Source organism: Eretmochelys imbricata, chromosome 25 (genome assembly GCF_965152235.1).
Source record: "Eretmochelys imbricata isolate rEreImb1 chromosome 25, rEreImb1.hap1, whole genome shotgun sequence".
NCBI lineage: Eukaryota > Metazoa > Chordata > Testudines > Cheloniidae > Eretmochelys > Eretmochelys imbricata.
This window is the reverse complement of record NC_135596.1, coordinates 17,153,297-17,178,680: the sequence shown is the minus strand read 5'-3', so window position 1 is coordinate 17,178,680 and position 25,384 is coordinate 17,153,297. Positions and strand designations below refer to the sequence as shown.

At 47.0% G+C, this 25,384-nt stretch overlaps 1 protein-coding gene across 1 annotated transcript; it reads left to right on the top strand.

Annotated features, from left to right (window-relative positions):
• Positions 1 to 177: 177 nt before the first annotated feature.
• Positions 178 to 23,835, top strand: NWD1 (NACHT and WD repeat domain containing 1). The gene is given in 21 exon segments (XM_077805487.1): positions 178 to 241; positions 925 to 1,019; positions 3,570 to 3,615; positions 3,618 to 3,655; positions 4,340 to 4,456; positions 6,163 to 6,511; positions 6,781 to 8,059; positions 8,570 to 8,773; positions 9,014 to 9,173; positions 9,571 to 9,688; positions 10,199 to 10,363; positions 10,923 to 11,120; positions 13,624 to 13,746; positions 15,102 to 15,301; positions 16,627 to 16,899; positions 17,735 to 17,825; positions 18,379 to 18,533; positions 19,369 to 19,645; positions 19,980 to 20,536; positions 21,337 to 21,442; positions 23,549 to 23,835. Coding segments are annotated over 21 exon segments (4,902 nt in total).
• The last annotated feature ends 1,549 nt before the right edge of the window (positions 23,836 to 25,384 follow it).

Below are 25,384 nucleotides of genomic sequence, written 5' to 3'. Positions count from 1 at the left end.
TTTGAGCGTAAGCTTTCGTGAGCTACAGCTCACTTCATCGGACGCATTCAGCCTTGTTTGAATAGATTCTTCTGTAAAGCACAGTGTTCTCCACGGGAGAAGTCAGCAAGAGAAGACACCAGCATGAGTCTCAGCTGCCTCAGCCCGGACACATGCCAGGAACTTCTCCAGGGTAAGATGGTCCCTTTGCCCTTCCAGCCATCCAGTGTCGTCCGAATCTTCATCAGCTCAGCCTCCTCAGGTAAATAAGCTGCGAAGTGCTGAAGATGCCAAATGCTTTTGGCAGTCTGAATGCAGATCTTGTGCTTTACACCAGAAGGGATGAGGGTAGTGGGTTGCACTGTGCTGCAACATGGCCAGGCTGCTTGACTCAGGAGAGAATCATGTCCTCCCTGGGAGTTGCAGCTCCATATCAAAGGGTGAAGGTGGCTGCAGTCTGCTGCATTTTATTCAAAGTAAGGTGCGTGCTGTACTTTCCACCATCATCCCCTCTGCATATAGATATGTCCAAGAGAGCAGGATTCTGGCACTAATGGCATTGCCGGTGCAGACAGGGTCAGTCTGCAGCACACTGTACTGTGCAAGGGGCCAAGGAGAAGAGATGCTGGCTGGTGCACAAGGGTCCCTTTCAAGTGGCTTTAGGGAGGCTGGGTGCAATGGGTCCCCTGAATTTCGTTCTTCCATTGTAGTGTGGAGAAAAATACATGGAACAGCATGTGTGTGTATGTGCTTGTGTGTGAGAGCATGGATGGGAGTGTGCACGCTTGAGCATGTGAAGAGTGGGGTATGCATGAATGTACATGTCTGTGTGTGTGAGGGGAAGGGCTGTGCATGTGCAGGGCATTGTGTGGGGTAAGGGGTATATATGTGGCTGTGAGTGTTCTTATCTTTCTCCTATTTGCTCTTTGGTTTTCTTTGTCCCAGCCCTGGTAGAGCTCTCTCAGTTAGACCTCATCAGGCTGCTGTGTTTGGATCCCAAGATGCTATACCTGTGTGCTCTTAACCTTCCCTTGGTCAAAGTAGGCTGCAGCACTGTCTCTTTATTTGGCTGCTTGGTACATGTCCTGGGCACAGGCTTTTGTCTGTTACCCCTTCACAAAAATGGGACTTGATGGCCCAGCTGTCCTAGGCCCACAGGACCAGAGCTCACTTCCCAAATTCTCCAGGACCTTCAGCACAACCTTTTCCAGGTTCCAACTTGTAGGCACTCCCCTTTACAGTTCACCTGCCCAGGGACACATGATAGTGGAAACAGAAAGACACCCAGGCTTTGCAAAGGCTTCAAAAACCAATCACTTCTTTTTTAGCTAGTTCAAGAAATACACAGATCTAGACAAAACAATCACACCTGGACACATTTCCTTACCTCATTTCCTCACCACTCTTGAGCGTTCTTTGTGCTTAGGTCTGAGGTCTTTAAGGAGTCCAGAGTCTCCTCTCCTGTGCACAGCTTCTCCTCTGACACATGGAATCTCTCTTTCCTCTGCATCCAGTTTCCCCCCTCCTTAGTTGGTCCTGCAGTTAAAAACAACACCTCAGCTATGAAAGCATGCCCCCATGTGCCTCTCTCCTGCCCAAGCTTCCCTTGTTCTGTGAGTCCCCACTCTCAAGATCCCTGGTTTTTAAGACACAGCACTAGTAACTGGCCTTTTTGTTCTCCTGGTTTGGGATTTTCCACTCTCCAGAACCCCTGCAGAGAAGTTGGAGAAAATTGGTTTAACATAGGCCATGGCATTGTCCTAGTGCTCCCCTTTGAATGGGAGCCATCAAGGTTTAACGACCCTACATTGTCCCTGGTTTTGGAGATATGCAGCACAGCCCCTGACAGCAGATGGCTGACTCCACATACATCTATTGTTTGGTCTCTGCCAAATTCACAGTCATGATAAATACGTCACGGACTGTGAAATCTGGTCTCCCACTGTGAAATCTGGCCTTTTGTGTGCTTTTACCCTATACTATATAGATTTCATGGGCGAGACCAGCATTTCTTAAATTGGGGGGTTCTGACCCAAAAGGGAATTGCAGGGGGGGTCGCAAGGCTATTTTAGGAGGGGGTGCGGTATTGCCACGCTTACTTCTGTGCTGCCATCAGCGCTGGGTGGCTGGAGAGCAGTGGCTGGTTGCTGGAGAGTGGCAGCGGGTGGGCTGAGTGCCCAGCTCTGAAGGCGGTGCCTCTCCAGCAGCAGCGCAGAAGTAAGGGTGGCAATACTGCACCCATCATTTCTGCGCTCCTGCTGGTGGCCGCGCTGCCTTCAGAGCTGGGCTCCCAGCCAGCAGCCGCTGCTCTCCAGCTGCCCAGCTCAGAAGGCAGCGCGGCCACCAGCAGCAGCACAGAAGTAAGGGTAGCAGTACCGCAACCCCCCTACACACTCCTTTTTGGGTCAGGATCCCTACAATTACAACACCCTGAAATTTCAGATTTAAATAGCTGAAATCATGAAATTTACAATTTTTAAAATCCTATGACTGTGAAATTGACCAAAATGGACAATGAATTTGATAGGGTCCTACCTACTGTATGCAGTATCATCGCAGCCATATCAGCCCAATAAAAGATGTAACCTCACCTACTTTGTCCACATAAACTGAGTAATTCAATGACACAGCAATTTAATTAAATCAACCAGTATTCATAAGCTGCCCATAAATAGATTCCCCAAATCATCACATTTATTTTATTTTAACTTTCTCTGTTAACTGTTTGGGTTCATTCAGTGGATATGACACCGTTACAAGGTGCTGCACTGACAGTCCTGGAGAGCCCTCTTTTCACAGCAGGCACAGTAGGGGCAGCAGTCACAGAAGCTTCACAAATGCGGCTCTGTCCTATGTGGAGGGACCCCCTCTAGGAGTTAAAGTGTGCCCTTTGCTGTGGCTTTTCTACTGAGATGGCCAACAGAGGGGCTGATTAGTCCCATATATGAGGGGGTTTGACCACCATGAAATGCATCCAGGGGTTAGAAATACATTGTCCTGGATCAAGAAAAGGAGTACTTGTGGCACCTTAGAGACTAACAAATTTATTTGAGCATAAGCTTTCGTGAGCTACAGCTCAGCTCACGAAAGCTCATGCTCAAATAAATTTGTTAGTCTCTAAGGTGCCACAAGTCCTCCTTTTCTTTTTGCGGATACAGAATAACACGACTGCTACTCTAAAACTTGTCATTATGTTTCTAGGCTTTATAAAGAAAATGTTTAAAATATGACTTCACAGCACCAATGCAGTAATGTGTGTCTGAATCCGCACGCAGCAGGAAACAATAGTGCTAACTGTCAGACAGTACTGTGATGAGGAGAGTATGAAACTTAGCTAGATTAGATAAGTATTCATCTGAACAGGGTTTTTAAATCTGAAACCTAAAGGTGATGAGTAGGTTGATGAACAACTAGATAGAAGATTCCTAATGTTTATTTGTGGTGCTGCACAAATCTTTCATCTGATGATTACCTGTTCTGTTCATTCTCTCTTAAGCACCTGGCATGGGCCTCTGTCAGAAGACAGGATACTGGGCTAGATGGACCTTTGGTCTTACCCAGCATGACCATTGTTACGTTCTTCCCTGCAGACATGGCTACAGAGAGAGAGACCCTGCTTAAGGCAGCATACCCTGAGGTCCAAGCCTTCTGTCAGAAGCACAGTTTAATGTTTGAAGTAAGTCATTTGCTGTAGTACAGATTATTGCTGATGCTTTCTGACCTGGCTGCAGACAATCAAAGTGTGTGAGATGCAGGAAAAAAAGTGATCCATGCCCCACAAATGCTCCCTGATTTCTCAGCCTCCCTAAAGGCTCAGGAGTTTTCAGGAAGAGCTATGTTGGCCTCCTAGTTCTTACATTACCTCCTGGCTCCCAGGCTCAACTGGAGAAGTTATTCTATACTTTCTCTTCACTGATAAACAACTGTTCTGTGTTCCACCCCAGAGGTAGATGCACTTCAGGAGTATCTGAAATTATCCCAGTCTGTACCATCTGTGCAGAACTTTTGGCATAAAAGAGATCGTTGTAAGGCTGGGGATCATTATTATTATACTCTATAATGCAGTAGCATACAAATATTGTAACAAACATCCCTCAGATTAACAAGTTTCCTTGACTTGAACAAAACTGTATGAGTCACATGCCAGGCTGCCTATGGTTCAAATTCTCAAATTTGTGCCTCCTTACAGATATCCCTGGTAAGAAACTACATGCCTTTCTGCCTCTCCCAAGTTTCTAGTCACTAAGTCACATGGGCCTTGTTGATTTCAGCTTTATCTTTGAAATTAAACTGATGGGGCAGCTTTGTCCCTCCATATCACTGTCATTTCAAGATGCTGTGCTTTTTTGCTGTTTTGCAGGTAATTGACCTGAGATGGGGTGTTTGCGACATTATAGACACTGATCACATGAGCACACAACTCTGTCTGGAGGAGATTGAATCCTGTCAAAAACTGTCAGTGGGTCCCACTTTTATCGTAAGTACAAAGGGTGCATGCTCAGACCCCACTACCAGGGAAGACATGTGGGGCTGGCCTCACACATCCATAACTTGCTGAGCTCATGTGGCGATTCTGGAGTATTTTAGCAACACACAGAGATGATCAGGGTGCTTGTCATTACTTGGGGGAAGAAGGTTTTAGAAGTATTTCATCAGGCAGCAGAAGAGAGAAGTTTCAGCAATTAGGTGGAGTTGGGTCCCCAAAAGTACACACACGGCACATGTCCAGGCCAGCTCTGAACACATGAGCTCTTAAGGGAACGGGGCTAGAGCACTGGAGACAATGGGCTGTGGGAAAGAGGATTGTGCATACTGGAGAAGCAGCCAGAGTTAGGAGTCAGACAGACAGAATAAGAGGTGAATGGGCAGTGCCATCTATCACTCCAAGAGCTCTACCCCCTGTCCAGCACCCCAGGGCCTGGGTGACTTTCACTGGCAAACTAAACAGCCCAGAAAAAACCTTCTCAGGAAAGAATGTGGCAAAGAACCAGAAATATACTACCATGGCAAGGAGTGTGTGTCTGTTCCACTGCTTTTCCCCTCACATGGGGAGGAACTGGGGCCCCCCTAACTCCTCCTTCCAGGAGTTGAAGGCTGCATGTTATGGCAACCTCTTTCCTGACCTGCTTGCTGCCCTTCCATCAGGCGACCTAGCACTGTGGTGACAGGCACGGTATTAAAGATCTGATCAGAACACAATACTCAGAGCTGTCAGGTCCTGTTTTCTTCAAAGGAGGTGAGCTGGGGCTACAGTATCAGCCACCTGTTCTGGTGCCATACCCACCTTGTTGTTTGGGGTTGGTTAGATTTTAGAAAGAGAGAAGAAAAGATGCTGCTGATAGGACAGAACAAACAGGGAGAGGGCCCTGCCCTAGCAAGAGCCCCATCCTGGTAAGGGCCTGGCCCCAGAGAGGGCCCAGCCCCAGAGAGGGCCCTGCTGTGGCCAGAGCTGTGTGCGAGTAAATAAGTCATTAGGCAGTTGTGTGAAATACATCTGATTTCCCCAAGAGTCTTCTCCATTCAAAGCCAGCCAGGTCTCAGAGAGACAGAGTCAATTAGAACCTTAGCACTGGGCTACTGTGCGTGCCCCAGAGGAGCATGCTCTGCTCTGACTATTCAGATGCTCCCATTAGCTGCTCCACGTTGTATTCCGCAAATGCCTCTAGTGTCAGTCAGCTAATTTCATAACCAACCAGCCATGCCGAGACTGCCTCCCACTAGGGGTCTGGCTCCCCAGACCTCAGCCCAAGGCCCAATCTATTTGTCAGGGCCTCAGACACAGCCAAGCTCCCAGGACCTCAGGCCCAGTCCAGCTCTCAGAGCCACAATCACAATCACAACCCAATTTCCCCTCTGAGGCCTTGTCCAGCTTGCAGGCACAAGCCCAGTGCAGCTCTCGGAGCCCCAGACCTTCATTTCTACTTATCCAGGAGAAATGAGTTTCCCGCATTTGCCTAAAAGCATCAGAGGGTAATGGCTTGTAGAAAGTGGTGTTGGAGAGCTGCCGAGCAGCCTCTTGTTCATATTCCGACCTATTCATGATGACAACAACACCTCCTTTGTCAGCCTTTTTGATTATGATGTCAGAGTTGTTTCTGAGGCTGTGGATGGCATTATGTTCATTTGCCTACAGATGATGATGCTGGTGAGTATTACAGGCTTTTTCTGGTCCCTCTGCTGCAGGGGCTGCTTGGTGATCGCTATGGACACCGGCCCCTCCCCCGACTTATTGAAGAGAAAGAGTTTGAGGCCCTGATTGCACAGCTGACAGGGGACCCCACCGCCACACATCTCCTGACATTTTGGTACTGGAAGGATGAGAACGCCATTCCTTCTGTGTATGTCCTGCAGCCAATTACTGACCACCTGCCCCACTGCCACCCCACTGCCAACCAGGCTCAGCACCAGGAAAATATGGAGGTCTGGAGGAGCGTGGAGAGAGACTTGGCCTCAGCACTGCGCCTGGCAGCCCGGGAAGCAGAGAAGCACGGACTCATCAGCCAAGAACAAAGGCATCGCTATGACAAATCAGGTGTGCCCCAACGTGAGACAATGGCCATAGCCAAGCAGGGCTCTCCCCCTGCACCCTGGTTTTGTCTTCTTTGTGGCAATCAGGAGAAGATGGGCCTTTAACTCCATTTTGAGTCACCCCCAGGGCAGGTGGCAGTGTGCTGGCTCACTAGCTGCCCTTGAGGTGCAGAGTGGGTGGGTGGGAGTGTGCTGGGCTGATTTAGGCTGTGGCTTCTCCTCTGCTCTTTGTTGGACCTAAATGTTCTTCACATCTCCCCCCTACTTTTGTAGAGACAGAGTGGGAGATTGAACACGCCCTCTTCAGGACCCAAGAGATCGACTTGGCTGTTTCCATATTCCTCAGAGAGGTTGAGGGCCTTGACAAACACCTGCTGGGAGGGACAAGCATGCAACTGCTGGATACAGAGGAAAATGGCAGCCTGGACAATGAAGCCCAACAGCTGCTCCACAGCCTCAAGGCAAAAATTGCAAACCATTACCCCCAGCATCTCAAAGTGCACACAGTTCCATGGAATGCACACCCTGGGAACCTGCGATACAAGGGGCAAACCAAGTACCTGAAGGAGCTGTGTGAACAGTTCATCACTGCTACCAATCACCAGGTCCTGAGAAGCCTCCGATACCGAGGGAAGAACAGCGAGGAGCCAGAGGGGCTTTTGCAGGAGCTGAACCACCACATGATGCGGTGCCTAGAGAATTGCAGAGTGTTCTGTGGGAGGCAAGACTTACTGGATAACATTCTACAAAGCATCAGACAGAATGATGACCACGTCCACACACCCCTCATTCTCTATGGGCCTCCAGGCTGTGGAAAGACAGCCCTGATGTGCAAACTGTCTGAGCAGGTGCGAACTCTCCTGGGGCAGGAGACTGTGGTGGTAATTCGCCAGCTGGGGACATCCCAGCTCAGCTCTGCAATCCACAGCCTGCTGAGGGATATTTGTTTCCAGGTGTGTTTAGCATTTGGTTTGCCACCTCTTCCTGTACAGGTAACACAGGCTTGCAGTGATTTAATCCTGTTCTTTCACAACCTCCTCCTCACTGTCTCTCACTTTGGTGTACAGTCACTGGTGCTGTTCTTTGACTCTGTGGACCAGCTAATCCCTGCTGATGGTGCCCACAGACTATACTGGCTGCCAAAAGACTGCCCCTCAAAGGTTCACATTGTTGTCTCCACTTCCACAGCAGAGCATGGGATTCTGGAAACTCTCCAAGAGGCCATGCCTGAGCCCGAGGCCTACTTTGAAGTGGGTCCATTATCCAGAGAGGAAGGTGGGAAGATGTTGGAGGTGCTATTGGCATCAGTGAGACGGAAGCTGAGCCCAGCTCAGCAGACTGTTCTCCAGCACAGCTTCCTTGAGGGTGGGCACCCCCTGCTATTCAAGCTGGCCTTCAATGAGGCCAGGAGATGGGCATCCTACACTCTGCCTTCAGCACTGATGATTGCTACCACAGCCCAAGAGGCCATGCACCATCTATGCGGGAGACTGGAAAAGCTGCATGGCACAGTCCTGGTGACACACATGCTGGGGTATATTGCCTCCTCACGGTAAGTGCTGCCATATCCCCTTTCGGAGCACCCTGCACCATCTGACTGCTCCTTTTGTCTGGGTGAATTTCAATAGCTAAACACAGCTCCAGGCAACAGCAGCTCTTGGCTTCTGCAGCCTGTGAATGTCTTTACATGAGCATTTGGAAAGCACAAGCTCCTTTCTCTTACCTGCCATACTGGCTAGTCTGATCTATGGGTAATTGATCTCCTGTGCTCCTCCAGGCTTTGAGCTCTTAGCTAAGGCTGCCTAGTGGAGATTGGGGTGGGTGAACATGTTGTGCATCTCTTTCTTGCCCAGAGCTGGAATCCCTGTGAACAGCAGCTAGGTGGGTTTCCTGGTGGATGGTGGTTTGGGGCCAGCTGGAGAGTGAAGATGAGAGAAAGAGAGAGAGTGTGTGTGTGTGTGTGTAAGGAGTAAAGATACTACTCACCCTCCCACTTTGGAGGCCAATGCACACTGTTGGGGGGGAGAAGACTAATCTCCCCCACTCTGTCATTCCCAATCAGGAATGGGCTATCAGATGCAGAGATGAAGGACATCTTGTCCCTTGATGATGAGGTTCTCTCTGAGATTTACCAGCATGGCTCTCCTCCATGTAAAACCATCCTGCGCTTTCCTCCTCTGCTGTGGGCACGACTGCGCCGTGACATTGGAGAGTGCTTGGCAGAGAGGCAGGCAGACGGCTTTGCGGTTCTTGGCCTTGCTCACAGGTACAGCAGGGACACAGGATGAGGAGGGCTGGACAGCAGGGCTGAGCCTAAGCAGGATCCTCACACAGCCAGTACTGGGACATAAACTCCTGTGTGGGGGATGTCCCAGTACTGGCTGTGTGAGGATCCTGCTTAGGCTCAGCCCTGCTGTCCATTCCCATCATTGTTGATTGAGGCTCATGGGAACCCCATTCTCTGGATCCCCATCTCAGTGTCTCTGCTATTTCTTTCCTCTCCCAGACAATTTACTGAAGTGGTGCACAATCGTTATCTACCAGCCCAAGACAAAACCAAGCGTCACTTGCTCCTGGCAGATTTCTTCAGGGGGACTTGGAGTTGGGGCATGAAGAAGTCCCTGAAACTGCCACTTCTTGGCAAATCGCTGAATGCTGACAGGAAGGTGAGGCACCTCAGCAAGCATTCTTGGTATTTGCAGGCTCTGGACCAAGAGGCCTGGGCCCTCACACTGCAGGGCAGGGAGTGGGATCAGAGGGCATTGGGAATTAGGGCAGATTATTTCTGCGTGGCTTTTGTTTTATCTACATCACTTTGTCCATCGCTGGTAACCCCACTTGACAGGGAATTGGCCTGTATCAACTTGCCTGCTGGCTCTGCTGTGACCAGTTGCAATATTGCTGCAGGTAGCATGTCCCTCAGGCAGTGGTCTGGAAGGGCTAGATATCACACCAGGAGTTGAAATCCAAATACTACAGCACTGGAGGCATTAGTGAAATTAATCCATTACCTGCATCTCACCTGGGTTCTCCTTGGTCACCTCCTGTTTCTCCCTTTACCAGGTAGCACCTCAGCCACTCTGGTTCTCTGATACCGTTGCAAATCGGAGGAAGCTAAGCGAACTGCCTTTTCACTTACTCAACGCTGGGAGAATTGAGGAGCTAAAGCAAGATGTGCTGGGTAAGGGCCAGGGACAACGTTCAACAGGGAATGTGCTTCATTCCTGCAGCTGCATGCAAGGGAGGTGCAGAATCACAATTCATGTAACATTTCTATATTGAAAGCACTGGGAGCTGCCAAACTGAGCATCAACAGCCAAACTGAGAGGGAAACCTGTGAAAGAGAAAAATACATTGTCCTCACAAACTGTTACCCCAGACACTTCAGAGTCCTCATCATCCACACTCCAGTCACTGAGAGAAATAAAAATACATGCTCCCACTCTTCCCAAGGTTCAGGAGGAGACATTTTAAAACAGTACATTAAAAAACTATTCACCCACTCAAAAAAGGGCTAAAAAAGGAACCACAACAATGACAGCCCCCAGTCTCCCCAGAGAGTGGCCTCAGACCCTCCCCAAGAGTAGCCTCCTCACCATCACCAGAAGCATGACCCCCAGTCCTCTGGGCTGTATGGTTCCTCCTTGTGCCCAATGTTCTCTGCTCTGATGGTCAGTACTCTTTTCTGCAGGGAATATGAACTGGATCACCTGTAAAATCATTGCCACTGGAATTCAGGGCATTGCCAATGACTTTGCCATGTGCAATGAGCATATTAACTGCCCAGAGCTACGTCTTATGCAAGAAACCCTTCTCCTTTTGAAACCAGCACTTGACTATATAGATGGTGGTGTAGGTAAGAGCCACTTCTGGTCCATGTTTGAACTGCAGTTGGGCATGGGCAGATCTGTTACGGGAAAGTTGAAATATTTGCTCCTTAGAAGAAGTTTCTTCCTGGGCAATTACAACTAAAAATGAAATTCTTCCGTAGGTATCTCCGGACCTCTGGGGAGGAACCCGCAATTTTCTTTTTGGAACGTTGTTAGCTTTCATCAACAGACATCTTGTTTATTAGATCAGAGCAGTTCACCCAACCCAGAGGGTCCTTCCCTTCACACTCCCTTCACTATCAGCATCTACTAGCCACCTGAAACACCTGGCAGCATTACCATTAATTAAAGGGATAAATTCACAATTCCCACCCCCCTCCCAATGAAAATTCTCCAATACCCAGTTAAATCTATCCAAGTTTTTATACTGCACCCATCCCTGCAGTATCTGAATACCTAGCCAGGGAAGGGCAAACTCACACCTGTTCATTCTAAACTGGTAGTCTATGCACTGTATTGCATATTGAATGATTGCAATGGCCTCTCACAGCCCTTTTAAAATTATTTTTGTCTTTTCCTTCTTAGGAGTGAGTATTATATACACTGAGGTGCTGGCCAGGCTGCATTTTTTCATGCTTTCCTATCCTGATCTAATTGGAAAGCTGTGCCAGCAGTGTCTGAGCTGGCTCAATGTCTGTCCCCATCCTGTTCTTGTCCCACTGTGTGGATTCCTCCAGCCACCTGGTGGGCCTCTTAAGATGACAATCACTGGATTTCTAAAAGGTAAGGCCTTTTCTCAGAGCATCAAGATTCCTGAGACCAGACGCATAGGAGCTATGTGTGAGGAGATAGCACTATCTCTCAGCTCTCTTCCTGCTCTCTTTTGTCCCACAGCGTCTCTGACATTTGCTATTTTGTGCTTGGGAAATGCGGAGGGATTTCCATGGGCCTCCTAGGGAATTTCAGATAGTTGGGTTACTTTACTGACTGGTAATTCTCTGTGACCCAACTGGCAGGATGGTGCATATTACTAACACCAGGGCACATGAAGGGAGCCTGGAATGTGCTGCAAGCAACTCTGAGTGGCATTAAAGTTCAGACTAGCTTGTAACATGAACAATTGATGTTGGGTGTCTGGTCCCTGACCTGTTTCTGAATGTGGGGATCAGCAAGGGCCTCATTCCCCAGGTAGGGGACTAATATTGTTGTAAATATTGGATATTGTGCCTCCCTTTGTAGGCAGAGGTGAGTATTGCACGACATAGGGCACTCATCCAAGATCTCCTTTGCAGGACATTTCAGTATGCTTATGATACTGTGAGGCTTACTCATATTTGGTTTAATTGTTTCTATTTATTAATCTCACTTAGTGATTTCTGAATAATTGGCATAGTGCAGTAATGCACCAGCTCACTACAGTCATGGAGGTGTATTAGCCTAGGCACAAAATCTACTCACTCATCCCTTACCAAGATGAAGATGATAAAGCTCATTATAGTATGCTTGCCCGATTACTCTTGGGGGGAATTCTGAGGGAATTCAAAAAAAGAACTAGATAAGCTCACGGAGGATAGGTCCATCAATGACTCTTAGCCAGGATAGGCAGGGATGGTCCCTAGCCTCTGTTTGCCAGAAGCTGGATATGGGCAACAGGGGACAGATCACTTGATGATTACCAGGTCTGTTCATTCCTTCTGGGGCACCTGACATTGGCCACTGTCAGAAGACAGGATACTGGGCTAGATGGACCTTTGCTCTGACCCAGTATGGCCATTCTTATGCAGAACTTTGCTTTCCTTTCCCCCTACATAAATGGGCTGCAGTGCTGCTGGCCGCCACTAGGGGCCACTGGACCCAGCAGAGCCCAGATCACACATAGAGGACATTGGGGGGGGGCAGGGTGGGGCAGAGGTGGGGGCAGGGAGGGAGCTAAAGGGTTCCTGACAGCTGCAGTTCCCAGCATGCCTTGAGGGAAGGAGAGGGCTGCATGCAGGAAACTTCATGCAAGCCTGGGACAGAGCATCAGGCTCTTTCTCCCTCTGGATCCCTGGGCTCCGAGGGAGGCAGGTGTCTTGGCTGGGGGGGGCAACGGCTGGGCTCTGGGGGGAAAGGAGGCAGGTATCTGGGCAAGAGGGGGGGCCCTGTGGCTGGGCTCTGCGGGGAGGAGGTGCAGGTATCTGGGCTAGGGGGAACCCGTGGCTGGGCTGGGAGTGGAGGGGGTTTGGTTGTATTGGCTGGGGAGGGCCACACAGCTGGGCTCTGGGGGGGAGGGGTTGTGGGAATCTCTCCCCCTCCCCACCGCTGGGCTCTGCGGGGGGGGGGGGGGGAGGAAGGGGGCAGAGAAACAGGAACTGGGTTGTCATAGTGGTTTGAGCAGGGGGTTGGACTAGATGACCTCCTGAGGTCTCTTCCAACGCTAATCTTCTATGATCCTATGATTAACTCTCTACTCCTGGTAGAATTCGTGTGTGTGTCTGTATTGTTACAGACATAGTTGCTAACAGGTATTTTGAAATACATTACAAAAATAATTGAAACTGGCATGATTATGTAGTGTTATTTTGACAAACAACATTTGCAGAATTTTGAAATATTATGTGCAGAATTTTTATTTTTTTGGTGCAGAATGCTCCCAGGAGTACCCAATAAAGAAAATGAATGTCCCTGTAGAAGTAGAATTTTGCTAGGCTGCATTAATGTATATATTATGGGATGGGACAGTTTCTGTATTTCCTCTGCCTGTAACACAAAGGAATTGTAAGGGTCCATCTGCTGATTTCACCTTTCATGCTGAATTTAGCAACGGTTCTGTTTTTGACTGCTTTTACTGCACCAAGGGAGAGATGCCACTCAACGGTATTCACAATATAAACCAACACAGATCCACAAATGTCTGAGGGAATCTAATCTAGCTTGGTTGGTCTCTTGTCACATAACACACACAAGGTCAGTAAGAGATCTGCTGCTATCACAGGTGGGAAAGGATACATAAGAACAGCCATGATGGGTCAGACCAAAGGTCCATCTAGCCCAGTATCCTGTCTTCCAACAATGGCCAATGCCAGGTGCGCCAGAGGGAATGAACAGAACAGATAGTCATCAAGTGATCCATCCTCTATCTCCCATTCCCAGTTTCTGGCAAACAGAGACTAGGGACACCATCCCTGTCCATCCTGGCTAATAGCCATTGATGGACCTATCCTCCATGAACTTATCTAGTTCTCTAGTTGTATCCTCTCTGCCTACTGTGTCTGCAGACTCTCCTTCCATGTATGTCTAATTACAGGTGTGACAGTGCTGGAGCTCAGTTCTGATCACAGAGTGCTGGTGGCAGGATCTCAGGATGGCACGTTGGTTGTGTGGATCATGGAGGATATTGAGGTGATGCACACCTTGACTGGGCACTCTGGTGAGCCTTTTAAAGGGAGCATGGTTGTACTATACCAGGGGTCCTCAAACTTCATTGCACTGCGACTTCCTTCTGACAACAAAAATTATGACATGACCCCAGGAGGCAGGACTGAAGCCTGAGCCCACCCAAGCTCTGCCACTCTGGGTGGGGTAGGGGGTCAAAGCCAAAGCCTGAGCCCCACTGGCCTGGGCAGGGGGGGCCAAAGCCAAAGGTCTTCAGCCCCAGGCAGGGTGCCTGTAACTTGAGCCCCAAACCCCAGGGTGGAAGCCCTCGGGCTTTGGCCCAGGGCAGTGGAGCTCAGGATTTGGCCCTGGGCCCCAGCAAATCTAAACCACTTTGGGGTCCCAACCTAAGTTCCCTCTAAGCTGTGCAGCTGCGCACCTGCCTATTAAGCCCCACTCAGGGGCTCAGGACTGCAGTGGAGAGAGCCGCCCCTTCCCACCAGTCCCAGCATGGACCTGCCCTGGACTTGCCGCGGCTGGGGGAGAGGAGCCCCTCGCTTGGCCCAGGCCAATCTCACCAGAGCTGCCGCAGCTAGGGAGAGATGCCTCTCCCCCGGCCCCGAGCTGCTGCTGCTGCGAGAGAGGGCTGGGGGGAGTCCTCTCCCCCCACCGCAGCCCCGGGGCAGCCTGCACCCCAACCCCTCATCCCGGCCCCACCCCAGAGTCCACATCCTCCCACACCCCAACCCTCTGTCCCAGCCCTGAGCCCCCTCCTGCACCCCAAACCCCTCATCCCCAGCCCCACCCCAGAGCCCGCACACCCAGCCAGAGCCCTCATTCCCTCCACCACCCCTGCCACATGAATTTTGTTATGTGCACCAATATGAAGGTGATGTGTCACACATCAACTTCATATTGGTGCACATAACAAAATTCATTCCGCACATGGACGTAAAAAATTAGAGGGAACACTGGTCCCGACCCAGAGTTTGAGAACTGCTGTACTATACAGACAGCTTCTGTGTGGTAGCAACACCCAGACCTCGAAGCTGTCAGCTGCACCAACTGTATTTTATGGCCAAACAGTCCTGTTCCATGCACCATTCCTTAAACAGACCAAGGGATTGCCCATAATTAAAGTGATTTTAGAATGTAATAACTGAGAGCCATTTAATGGATTAAAACTGCCCCCTCTAATGTTGCTGTAGAATGCAATTAACTCCCCAGTTGACCCTCACTGGAGAATTTTTCTCATGGCCTTACAAGGGCATTGACTGTTTGCATCCCCTCGTTCCTGAGCTATAAACACAGCAGGTGTTTCACAGCTGATGGTAATCTGGGCACTCTTCCAATTGCTGGAAGTGTGCAAGGTCCCCTGTTTTGCTAATGCTTCTCACTGCTGTTTTGTAGCTGAGGTGAGATGTGTGAAAGTGTTTGGAAAAGGTACTTCTGCTGTCTCAGCTGCCATGGATTACACTCTACGCATCTGGAATTTAGTCTCTGGCAGACAGAAGTTTTCCATTCAAGACACTCACTCTGGAGACCAGCATCTATATCAGCTTCATGTGGATGAAAGGAACAGGATTGTGTATTCAGCATCAGGTGCAAAGGTATGGAACTGGAAGCCATCCCATAATGTGAAGTGCACAGAGAAGACAAAAGTCTGAGGAGAAGCCACAAGAAGTTACAATCAGGGAATCATGGAGCATAGAGATGGAAACAGGGGTGCTAGAACTAGGGGTGCCGGAGGTGTGGCAGCACCCCTGGCTTTAAGTGGTTTCCATCATATACAGGGTTTACAGCTTTGTTCAATGATTTTCAGCACCCCCACTATAAAAATTGTTCCAACACCACTGGATGGAAAAGCCTACTGGGTCCTATCCACTCCAAAATCCTGGGGCCAATGCAGAATATCTCAGGTGGACATTTTCTCATGCTTTGTCCAGTCTACTTTTCAAAATCCTAAATGATGGGCCTCCCATGCCTTCCCTTCCACTGGCTAGCACAGTGATTCCCGTCTTCAGCAACCATTCAAGGAACTGAAGAAAAAAAATTGGTTGTTTGGAGCTTGGATAAAATGCAAGGCCTGATCTACATTTTAGAATGAGCTCAACCTAGCTATGTCACACAGGGATGTGAAAAATGTCATGCCCTGAGTGTCAGGGTTAGGTCGACCTAACCCCCAGTGTAACTGCAGCTAGGTCGACAAAAGGATTCTGATACTGATTCAAACTGGGTTTTGTAGAAACAACAGACAAAGAAAGGGCTTTTGATATAAAAAGGCTGAGTTTAAACTAACTCTGGGCCTTCTATCTAATCCAGCAAGTGGACAAGACCTTCTGTCCAAAGGGCGGGGGGGGCAACCCTTGCACAAGGATTAGAAGGACTTTTACCTACTAGGGCCCCATAAAACTGATGGGTGACTGCTGGTAAGCTTTTAGCATGCATATAAGAACTTTTATTGTTTTTGTTTTCTCTATAATGCTTTCACCTTAAGAATAAATGCTTAGAAAGAGCCATGTGGTAACTTGTAACTGCTGGCAATGCGCTGTTCATAGCCCTTAGAGAGAATGCAAAGCACAGGGACTGGCCTTTAGGTAGACTGGCTTACTAGGCATATCAAAGTGTAAGGCAGGGAGCTATACACCCTTAAAAAATGCCAGTCCGAAGGCTACACAGAGACAGGTGATACCAGGAGACCTGGCTGTGACCACAGAGGGGGGACACAGGTGCAGTTACTCCAAGATTGTGATAGGAAGAACCATGTGAAAGTTCTGCTAAGGAATCTTGTTGGTTTTGTAAAATATTTTGAGATCCTTGGAGTGTGAAATTTGGGAAGTTAAGTCAGCATCTAAACTCCAGAATCAATATATGTGCAAATGTTGCACAAAAAGATCTCCAGCAAAGGTCACCTGCCAATCCTTCTTTTTACTAGGTTAATGCCTGGCACCTGGAAACAGCGGAACATATTTTCCAGATTTCTGGTGAGGCCCCAAATGCATGGCTGTGCACTGAAGTGTTTGAACCAAGGCAGGTGGTTTTGACTGTGTCTGAAGGAGGAATGCTGAGTCTGTGGGACAGCAGCACGGGACAGCTCCAGTCTAAGCACCAGCTATCAGGGATACAGGAAGAAGCACCAACTTGCAGCATTCTGATCCAGAAGCAAGGAGAGATGATAGTAGGATTTAGCAGGGGTTCCCTCTCCATGGTGCGTCTCTCTGATTAGCTAGCTATAACATTTCAGGGATTTAAATCTATGAAATGCTGGCTTTGTGGGGATTCTGGATTCTCTCGTCTCAGTTTCACTTCGCTCTGTGCTGGTGCCTGCATCTTTGATAGGCTTTTGTCATCATACAGATTCTCTGATAGGTTTTCACACTTCCATGGTTTCTAGGAGTTTCTAAGACAGCCAATTTGACATGCTCTAGCATGATGTTCTTTCTTCACTTGCTCATCCATCAGCAGCAGTGTGATTGCAAGATCCAAGTGCTGTAAAGCTAGGTTCTGTTCCTGACTCTGGCACAAATGTGCTATGTGACTGAGCAAATAATTTCCCCTTTCTGTGCTTCAATTTGGCCATGTGCAATATGAAGAAAATACACCTCACTGGGGTGTTTTCTGTTCATAAAGCGCATTGAGCTCCTTGGATAGAAGGTGCTAGACATGGATAGAATATTATTAGCAATAAAAGTGTGCAGGGGAGGAGAAAGATTTTGCACCAAGGTCTCCCTAGTAAACTGCCACTAAGGTCCAGTGAAATGAGCCAAAGTACAGTTCCAGGCACCACTCAGCCTTGTGCTGAGCTAGGTAATACAGTGGGTCTCCAAAGGACTTTCTTCTCCTCATGATGAAGAAAACATGCTCCCTATACCTGCAGACCTCGTGCTGTGTATACCAGTACACATGGGAGCTGTACAGCACTGAGAGGCCAAACTAAATTCTATTCACCTTAGTTTCTATCCTCCTATTATCTTCCCTCTAACCTGAGAGAGGCAGCTTAACCACCACAGTGCTGTGTCTGACTGTACCTTCTCTTTCTGCAGATCTTCTCTGATGGAAACAGCTTAATGAAGAAACTTCCAGGAAGGGTTCGCTTTCTAGTAGTGTCAGAAGATGAGTCCCTTCTTGCTGCAGGTTTAACTCCAGCCCGATTAACTGGGAAAGATTTCAGCAGATTTATAAAAGATGATGGCAGTAGTCTCTCTAAGTATCATAGACCAAGTGTCCCTTAAACAGGGGCCAAGCTGGGGGTCTTTCCCCATTATTAACATGTTCTTATCAATCTAATATGCTCAAAGGGCTGGAAAGCAATGGGGTGAAATTCATCCTGTGCAGAGAGCCAGCACATGGTCTATGCACCACATACGTCCTATAATGAGAAAGTAAGTGGGACTTATGTGATGCACAGGACTTGTGTCAGGCCTCTGGCTGGGGAGAATTTCAGTCTTTTGGTTTCTGAGCAGTTCTCAACTTTAATGGCATGCTGGGACCAACAGATTATGAACATGGATGGAGATATGTAACATTTTAGAGCCCCTGAATGCTCGTTGGGTGCATCTGGCCTTGTCTGCACTATATCATCCTGAGTGCTTTCAAGAGCTCCTCCCCAGATCAATAAATCAGAAACTAACATTCCATTCTAAGGTGCCACAAGTACTCCTTTTCTTTTAACATTCCATTGTTTTAGGCTTTGGGGTGTATGTGCGAGTGTTCCTGGCCAACTCAAAGGGATTCCACATGTTCATGGCAGAAGACCTGGAACATGAGTGTGTGGTGCACTCAGCTGTTTTCTCTCCTGACAACAGCATCATTGTCACATGCTCTCAGGGTGAATCTATCCAGGTAAGAGGGGAAGCTTTCCCATCAGAAATTCCTCCTGCAGACCCAGCTCACACTGTATGCTGGATCTAGTAAGATGCTGAGCAGGGTCCCTAACCACCTGCCTTGTGGATGCATTTGTGGTGTTTCTGTTGTTGTCCCATCTGAATGTCTTTCTCTTCTCTCTTTTCTAGTTCTAGTAGTGTGTAGCTCTCACTCTGCTCTCCTGTTAATTCTTTTTCTGACACTGAAAAGTGAGTTTCAGTGCTATATAAATTCAGAGAGAAAAAGGCCAGGGAGAGCTTATAACCAGAGTATTAAGGGATATTATTTTTAAAATCATTAAAATTCCAAGACCCCAGAAACTGCCCTCTCCTCCAACAGTGAGAGTGAAGCAGCCCAAAGGGAATATTCTGTACCTGAGACAACATTTCTTTCCAAGAGGCTAAGACCTGGTGCCACCCAATTGAGGTCAGCAGGATCTCATGAAGTATCATTCAGAGCAGAGAGATCATATGGGCAGAACACCTCAAGGTGCTTTATAAAAGTTTACTTAAGAGAAGGTTTGTGTGTTTATTAACTGAACAGAAATGCTTCTAAGATATTGTCACTTTTGGAACATTTCCCATCTCTCTCCACTTTGTGTATGACATACTTGATTTCTCTTCTTTGTTTCTTGTTTTATGAGACTGTTTCTTGTATCGTTACTTTGACTTTGTTTTCATAAATTTTTACTTTGATTGTTCTACTCCCCCCTTAGTAGGGTATGGGAAAGAGGAAAAGGTAGATTATTTAGTGATTTTATGTTTTCTTACTATTTTGACTGAATGCCACTATGTTTTTTTCTAATTCTTCCCAGGTGTGGAGTTTATCAGAGCAGGGTTTGCTGATAGACACTTTGGATGGCATGGGAACACCAGTGACTCTCTTAGCCCTATGTGGCCACACATTGGTATCTGCCTCCCATATAGCACCATATCTCAAAGTTTGGGACCTCACTTATGATCGTAAGCACAAAACCTTAGCACCAGTCCCAGATCGCACAGGGTGCACTGCAATGTCCCATGATGGGAACTATGTCTACTTCCCTCAAGCCGGACAGAGACATCAAGTCATCATCTGGGACTCCACTAAAGGTGAACGACAATCTATAAAACACTGTAAAGAATTAAAACTTGGCATAGCATGGGAATCAAAATGATTCCAAAAAAATGAATAATCGATCTGACAGAGCCAGGTCTTGTTGGTCTTCCAGGCATGCTGCAAGGACTCTCTGTTCCTTCACACTGCATCAGAAGGAATGGGTTGAGCAGAGAGGGACTGTAAATTTAGGAATTATTTTAATCTCTTTTCTTTAAGAAATTTTCTTTTCTTTTTTTTGGTCTAGATAATTATCATGACATATGGGAAAACCCAAAAGACTAGAGCTGGAGCAGGGAGAACCTCATGGAAACCTCTTCTCTGTTGCAGGTGCAGAGTGTGACACACTGGACACCTCTGCCCAAGTGAGATGTCTAGAGGTGGCTGAGCAGAGGAAGCTCCTTTTTGCTGGGCTGATGTCTGGAACGGTCCTTGTGTTTCCACTTAATTCCAGGCAGGATGTGGTGTGCATCCCACCCCCAAAGTCACAGAAACCAATCAACCACATGGCACTCAACAGGCAGGAAGAGCAGCTAGCTATAGCATGTGACGACTTAGTTCTTGTGCTGGATATTAGCCCTGGAGAGCCATGCCCTGTGATTGACAAGCCCATTTATACCTTTTATACTCAGATCCCTGCTGCTGTGATTTCCAGTGTGGCTGTCCTTGCAAACTACCGGGTCCTCTATGGCATGTCAAGTGGGGACTTGTTCCTTTACGACTGCCCTCATTCCAAAGTGTTTCCTTTGGAAATGCACAGATGCAAAGTCACCTGCTTAGAAACCAGCCATGGAGAGCAATGGGCACTAAGTGGCTCTGAAGATTCTCTGCAGTGTCTCTGGGACTTGGAGCTCTGCCAGTGGGAACATGAAATGTGTTATTATAAGGTACTGCCCTGGTGGGTAGAGATAGGGACATAACATTGTGAGTCACTTATTTCAATGAGCTAATAATGCATCTGAAAAGCCAATACAGTAGAAAAACTAGTTCACAGGAAACCAAATTTTCATAAAGGAGGACATCTAAATCCTGTGTCTGGCAGCTTGGTACCCATTTTATGCCCTGAAATGCCGATTTGTACATATCCAGGATTTTGATGCCGTATTCAGAGACACTGTCAGTGCACAGTCACGAGCTAATGTGCTTAACATCTCTCTGGTCCAGAGCCTGCTCACCACACTTACTTTCTTGGCATCAGCTGGAGGACTTGCTGTAAAGAGTGCAGGATTTTACTCAATGAATAAGCAAAAGCAACACAGAGTAAACAGGCCAGGAGTAGTGAGGGCAAGTAAAGAAAAAAAAAATGAGGGAAGAGCTTGAGTTGATATTTTTAGCTTTTCGCTTGCGCCTGATAGACCTCAGACTTCACCTGATGATGTACCATGGAGTCAGACTGCGTCCAATCCCTGTCACTTGTAGATTAATTAGGTTCCTGAGAGATCACAGTGGCCCTCCTCCTTTCTGCACAGCTGTAGATTGTTTTACAAGCACAGGAGTTTGTATTGTGGCATTTTGTGCCCCTATCAGGACCACTCTGCCTTATGACGGAAATCCTGGTTTAATTAGATTTTTATCCCAATTCTCACAACTACTGAGTAGCCACTAAATTGCATATGGCTTCCTAGTCTCAACCTGCATTTAACAAGATACTTATGGTCTAATTCAAACCTTTATCCATTTTTAGCAGACTTCCTTCTTGAAAGGTATTCAGTGCGCTTGCTTCTCGAAAGATGATAAGTACTTGTACACTGCGTCATTCGATCACTCCATTACAGTTTGGGATGTTTTAAGTGGTGAGTAATTCTGGATTTATAGCAAATATAAGGCAGGCTGTACACCTTATTGCCTTTATTAAACAGAGATCCAATGGCCTTGATGTGGTGCAAAGGGAAACAGTTTTCACTTAGCAGTTTGGATGAGAGACTTCCTTGACTGCATGTTTGAACAGAAAACTTGGGATCCATCTCCTGGCTAAAGCAGTTAATTGACAGGCACAGATGGATACAAGGGGTTACAATTATGTGTGGAGGAACACTGACACCTTCCCCCTCACCCCCAAATATCTGTGTTCCACAACGGCCTGACCTGATACCTCTATCTTTTGTGACATCACAATAGGATGTACCATCCCAGAGGCCAAACAGTGGTTCTTTTGGGAGTGACATTATTACATTGACCAGCCACCATTATCTGTGGCTATAGTTTCCTTCTCAGATGTACAGAGGTGATTAGGGTACTATCTCTTCGAAAGAAGAGAAAGACCTTTGACCTCCTCATACAAGGCAGCCACATGAGTCCATTTTTAGAAGTATCCCGAAAGCCTAAGGCCCAGGAGTACAAAAGCACCAGATTCAGCATAAGAAAGAAAGGGGGGGGGTCTTTTTCCTTGCCACATCTCTGTATCAGATGCTATTTTGTGTGATCACACTCAGTTCAGCGCATTTTGCATAATCATTGTGACTGTCCTGTCCTACATGGCTGTATGACTTGTCAGTCTTTCCCAAAGGATGGTGCTAATCTGAGCAGAGGGATTCCAGCAAAAGGGTTGCACAACTGTGTGTTCTGCACCTCTGGTAGCAGATTTACTGCTTTTTGGTATCTAAATTGATTGTAAACTTACACCATGGTAATAAGAAAATGCTTTCTGGGCAGGAGCCCAGTGGGCCTGTCATAAATATAAAGGGAAGGGTAAACACCTTTAAAATCCCTCCTGGCCAGAGGAAAAGCCCTTTCACCTGTAAAGGGTTAAGAAGCTAGGATAACCTCGCTGGCACCTGATCAAAATGACCAATGAGGAGACAAGATACTTTCAAAGCTGGAGGGGGGAGAAACAAAGGGTCTGGGTCTGTCTGTGTGATGCTTTTGCCAGGGACAGAACAGGAATGGAGTCTTAGAATTTAGTAAGTAATCTAGCTAGATATGCGTTAATTATGATTTCTTTAAATGGCTGAGAAAATAAGCTGTGCTGAATGGAATGGATATTCCTGTCTTTGTGTCTTTTTGTAACTTAAGGTTTTGCCTCGAGGGATTCTCTATGTTTTGAATCTAATTACCCTGTAAGATATTTACCATCCTGATTTTACAGAGGTGATTCTTTTTCCTTTTTCTGCTATTACAATTCTTCTTGTAAGAAACTGAATGCTTTTTTCAATGTTCTTAAGATCCAAGGGTTTGGGTCTGTGGTCACCTATGCAAATTGGTGAGGATTTTTATTAAACCTTCCCCAGGAAGGGGGGTGCAAGGTTTTGGTGAGGATTTTTGGGGGAAAGACGTTTCCAAATGACTCTTTCCCAATAGTAAACCCAGTTAGACGTTTGGTGGTGGCAGCAAAAGTCCAAGGGCAAAAGGTAAAATCGTTTGTACCTTGGGGAAGTTTTAACCTAAGCTGGTAAAAGTAAGCTTAGGAGGTTTTCATGCAGGTCCCCACATCTGTACCCTAGAGTTCAGAGTGGGGTAATAAGAAAATGCTTTCTGGGCAGGAGCCCAGTGGGCCTTTGAGAGATTTTCTATCTCCTTACACACTTGAAGTGTACTCTACCTATTCCTCTTGCATACAGTGAAGACAAAGCATTTGGTCCTGATCAGTTGCAAGTTTTATGGCAGTGTGATAAGGCCTTTACAGGCTTCCCTCACTAAAACAGTTCCAACAGGAACAGGAAGTTCCAACAGGAAGCTAATGACATTACTGATACAAAATTATTATTATTATTACTATTATTAACATTAACATCATTATTAACATTATTTTTTTTGAGTCCAAACTGTCCTTCTAAATGGTTCCCATTTATGGAAAATGACAAGTCCTTTTCCCATGCTTCAGGGGAATATACTAAGCTGCAAGCCCTTTTGTCCATTCTGACCTTTGTTTCTCCCTTTTGCCTTCTGGGGATCTTCTGCAGGTGCCCTGTTGGCTGTTCAATTTGTGTATGCAACTGCTAGCAGAATCATGCCAACTGCAGATGGGTTCGTTGCAACAACAAGACTCGGCTACATAATTCGTGAGAGGTTCCACTGCCCACAATCCATAAGCTCACAGTATAATCCACTCCAGAACATCAAGGCAACATGTGTAGTAAAATCCAGAAAGAAAGAGGAGGCAAACCCAAGAGAGAAACATGACAGAGGAAAAATCTCCAGAAACCAGAGTCGAACCAATAAACTCTCTCAAAACTGTATGATCATGTAAAACTGGTGAAGTGGTCGAGCAGTTCCAGAAAGATTCTCAGACTATTTACCTGCTGAATATTTTTCATTTGGTTTGCAGCAACCTGGCTCTGGACTAAGAGTGAGATCTTGCCACTTATCCCAGATCAGCTTGTGTTGTTCTCTGAGGTCTTGATCCCATTCCTATTGATTTTCATGATGCAAAATCAAGATTTGATGTTTTTCTAAAAGATATGTTCTAGGAATTATTTTAGGTAAGGTTTATTTACTGTGTTATGCAGGTCAGACCAGATGATCAACATGGTCCCTTCTGGCTTTGGAATCTATAAATCAGGGCCCTAATACTTGTTCATCCTTCTGGTGGTGCCTACCAACTCTTCTGCATAAAAGAACATTTGAGATAACTACTGAGTATGGGTAAGGCCAGGAAAAACTGTCTGGCATGTCTTGACTTGAGAAGCTTTAGATCTATGTATAATAGACTTCCAGAAAAGAGGCATTATCTCTAAAATACCTATGGTATTGGACAAGAACAGAATAAATGATGAAAAGTAAATTTGAATTTTACAACTGTCACTGTTAATTTACAGTTTTATTAGTAACAATGGGAAGGAATATTTTAAGATGCTACTTTACTCCTTAATGTGCACAGCCCACCCATTCCATGTAGATCTGGAAGGGACCTGAAGGGATCATCTAAATCCAGCCCCCCTAAACTGACTTAGGACTAAGCAAACCAAATTCATCCCTGACAGGTGTTTGGAGGATTTTAAGAACAGGTTAGGCAATGATAGGGATTCCACAACCATTGAAGACTATTCCAGTGCTTTGCTACCGTTACAGTTAGAAAGTTTTCCCTAATATCTAGCATAAATTTTCATTGGTGAAGATTAAGCCCATTATTTCTTATCTTACATTCAGTGAATATGTAGAACAATTGATCGCGGTCCTCTTATAACAGCCCTTAACATATTTAAAGACTTATCCAGCCCCTTTTAGCCTTCTTTTCTCAAGACTAAACATGTCTAGTTTTTTTTTTTTACCTTCCATCATAGGTCAGGTTTGCTAAACCTTTTATCATTTTTGTTGCTCTCCTCTGGACTCTCTACAACTTGTCCATATTTTTCTTGAAGTATGGCACCCAGAACTGGACACAGTACCGCAACTGAAGCCTCACCAGTGTCAAGTACAGTGGGACAATTATTTCCTGTGTCTTAGATATGATACTCCTGTAAATATACCCTGAAATTATATTAGCCATTGCATCACATTACTGACCTATTCTATCTGTGGTTCACTATATCCCCCCAGATCCTTCTCAGCAGTGCTACTGTCTAGTCCGGGGGTTGGTAAACTACAGCCCAGGGGCCACATCTGGCCCTCCAGACATTTTAATCCGGCCCTCGAGCTTCCACTGAGGAGCAGGGGCCAGGGCTGGCCCCGCTTCAGTCGGGGAGCGGGGTCAGGGGCTTGCCTTGCTCTGCCCAGCTCCCAGAAGCAACAGCATGTCGTCGTCCGCGCCTTCTATGCATAAGGGCAGCCAGGGGGCTCTACACGCTGCCCCAAGAGCC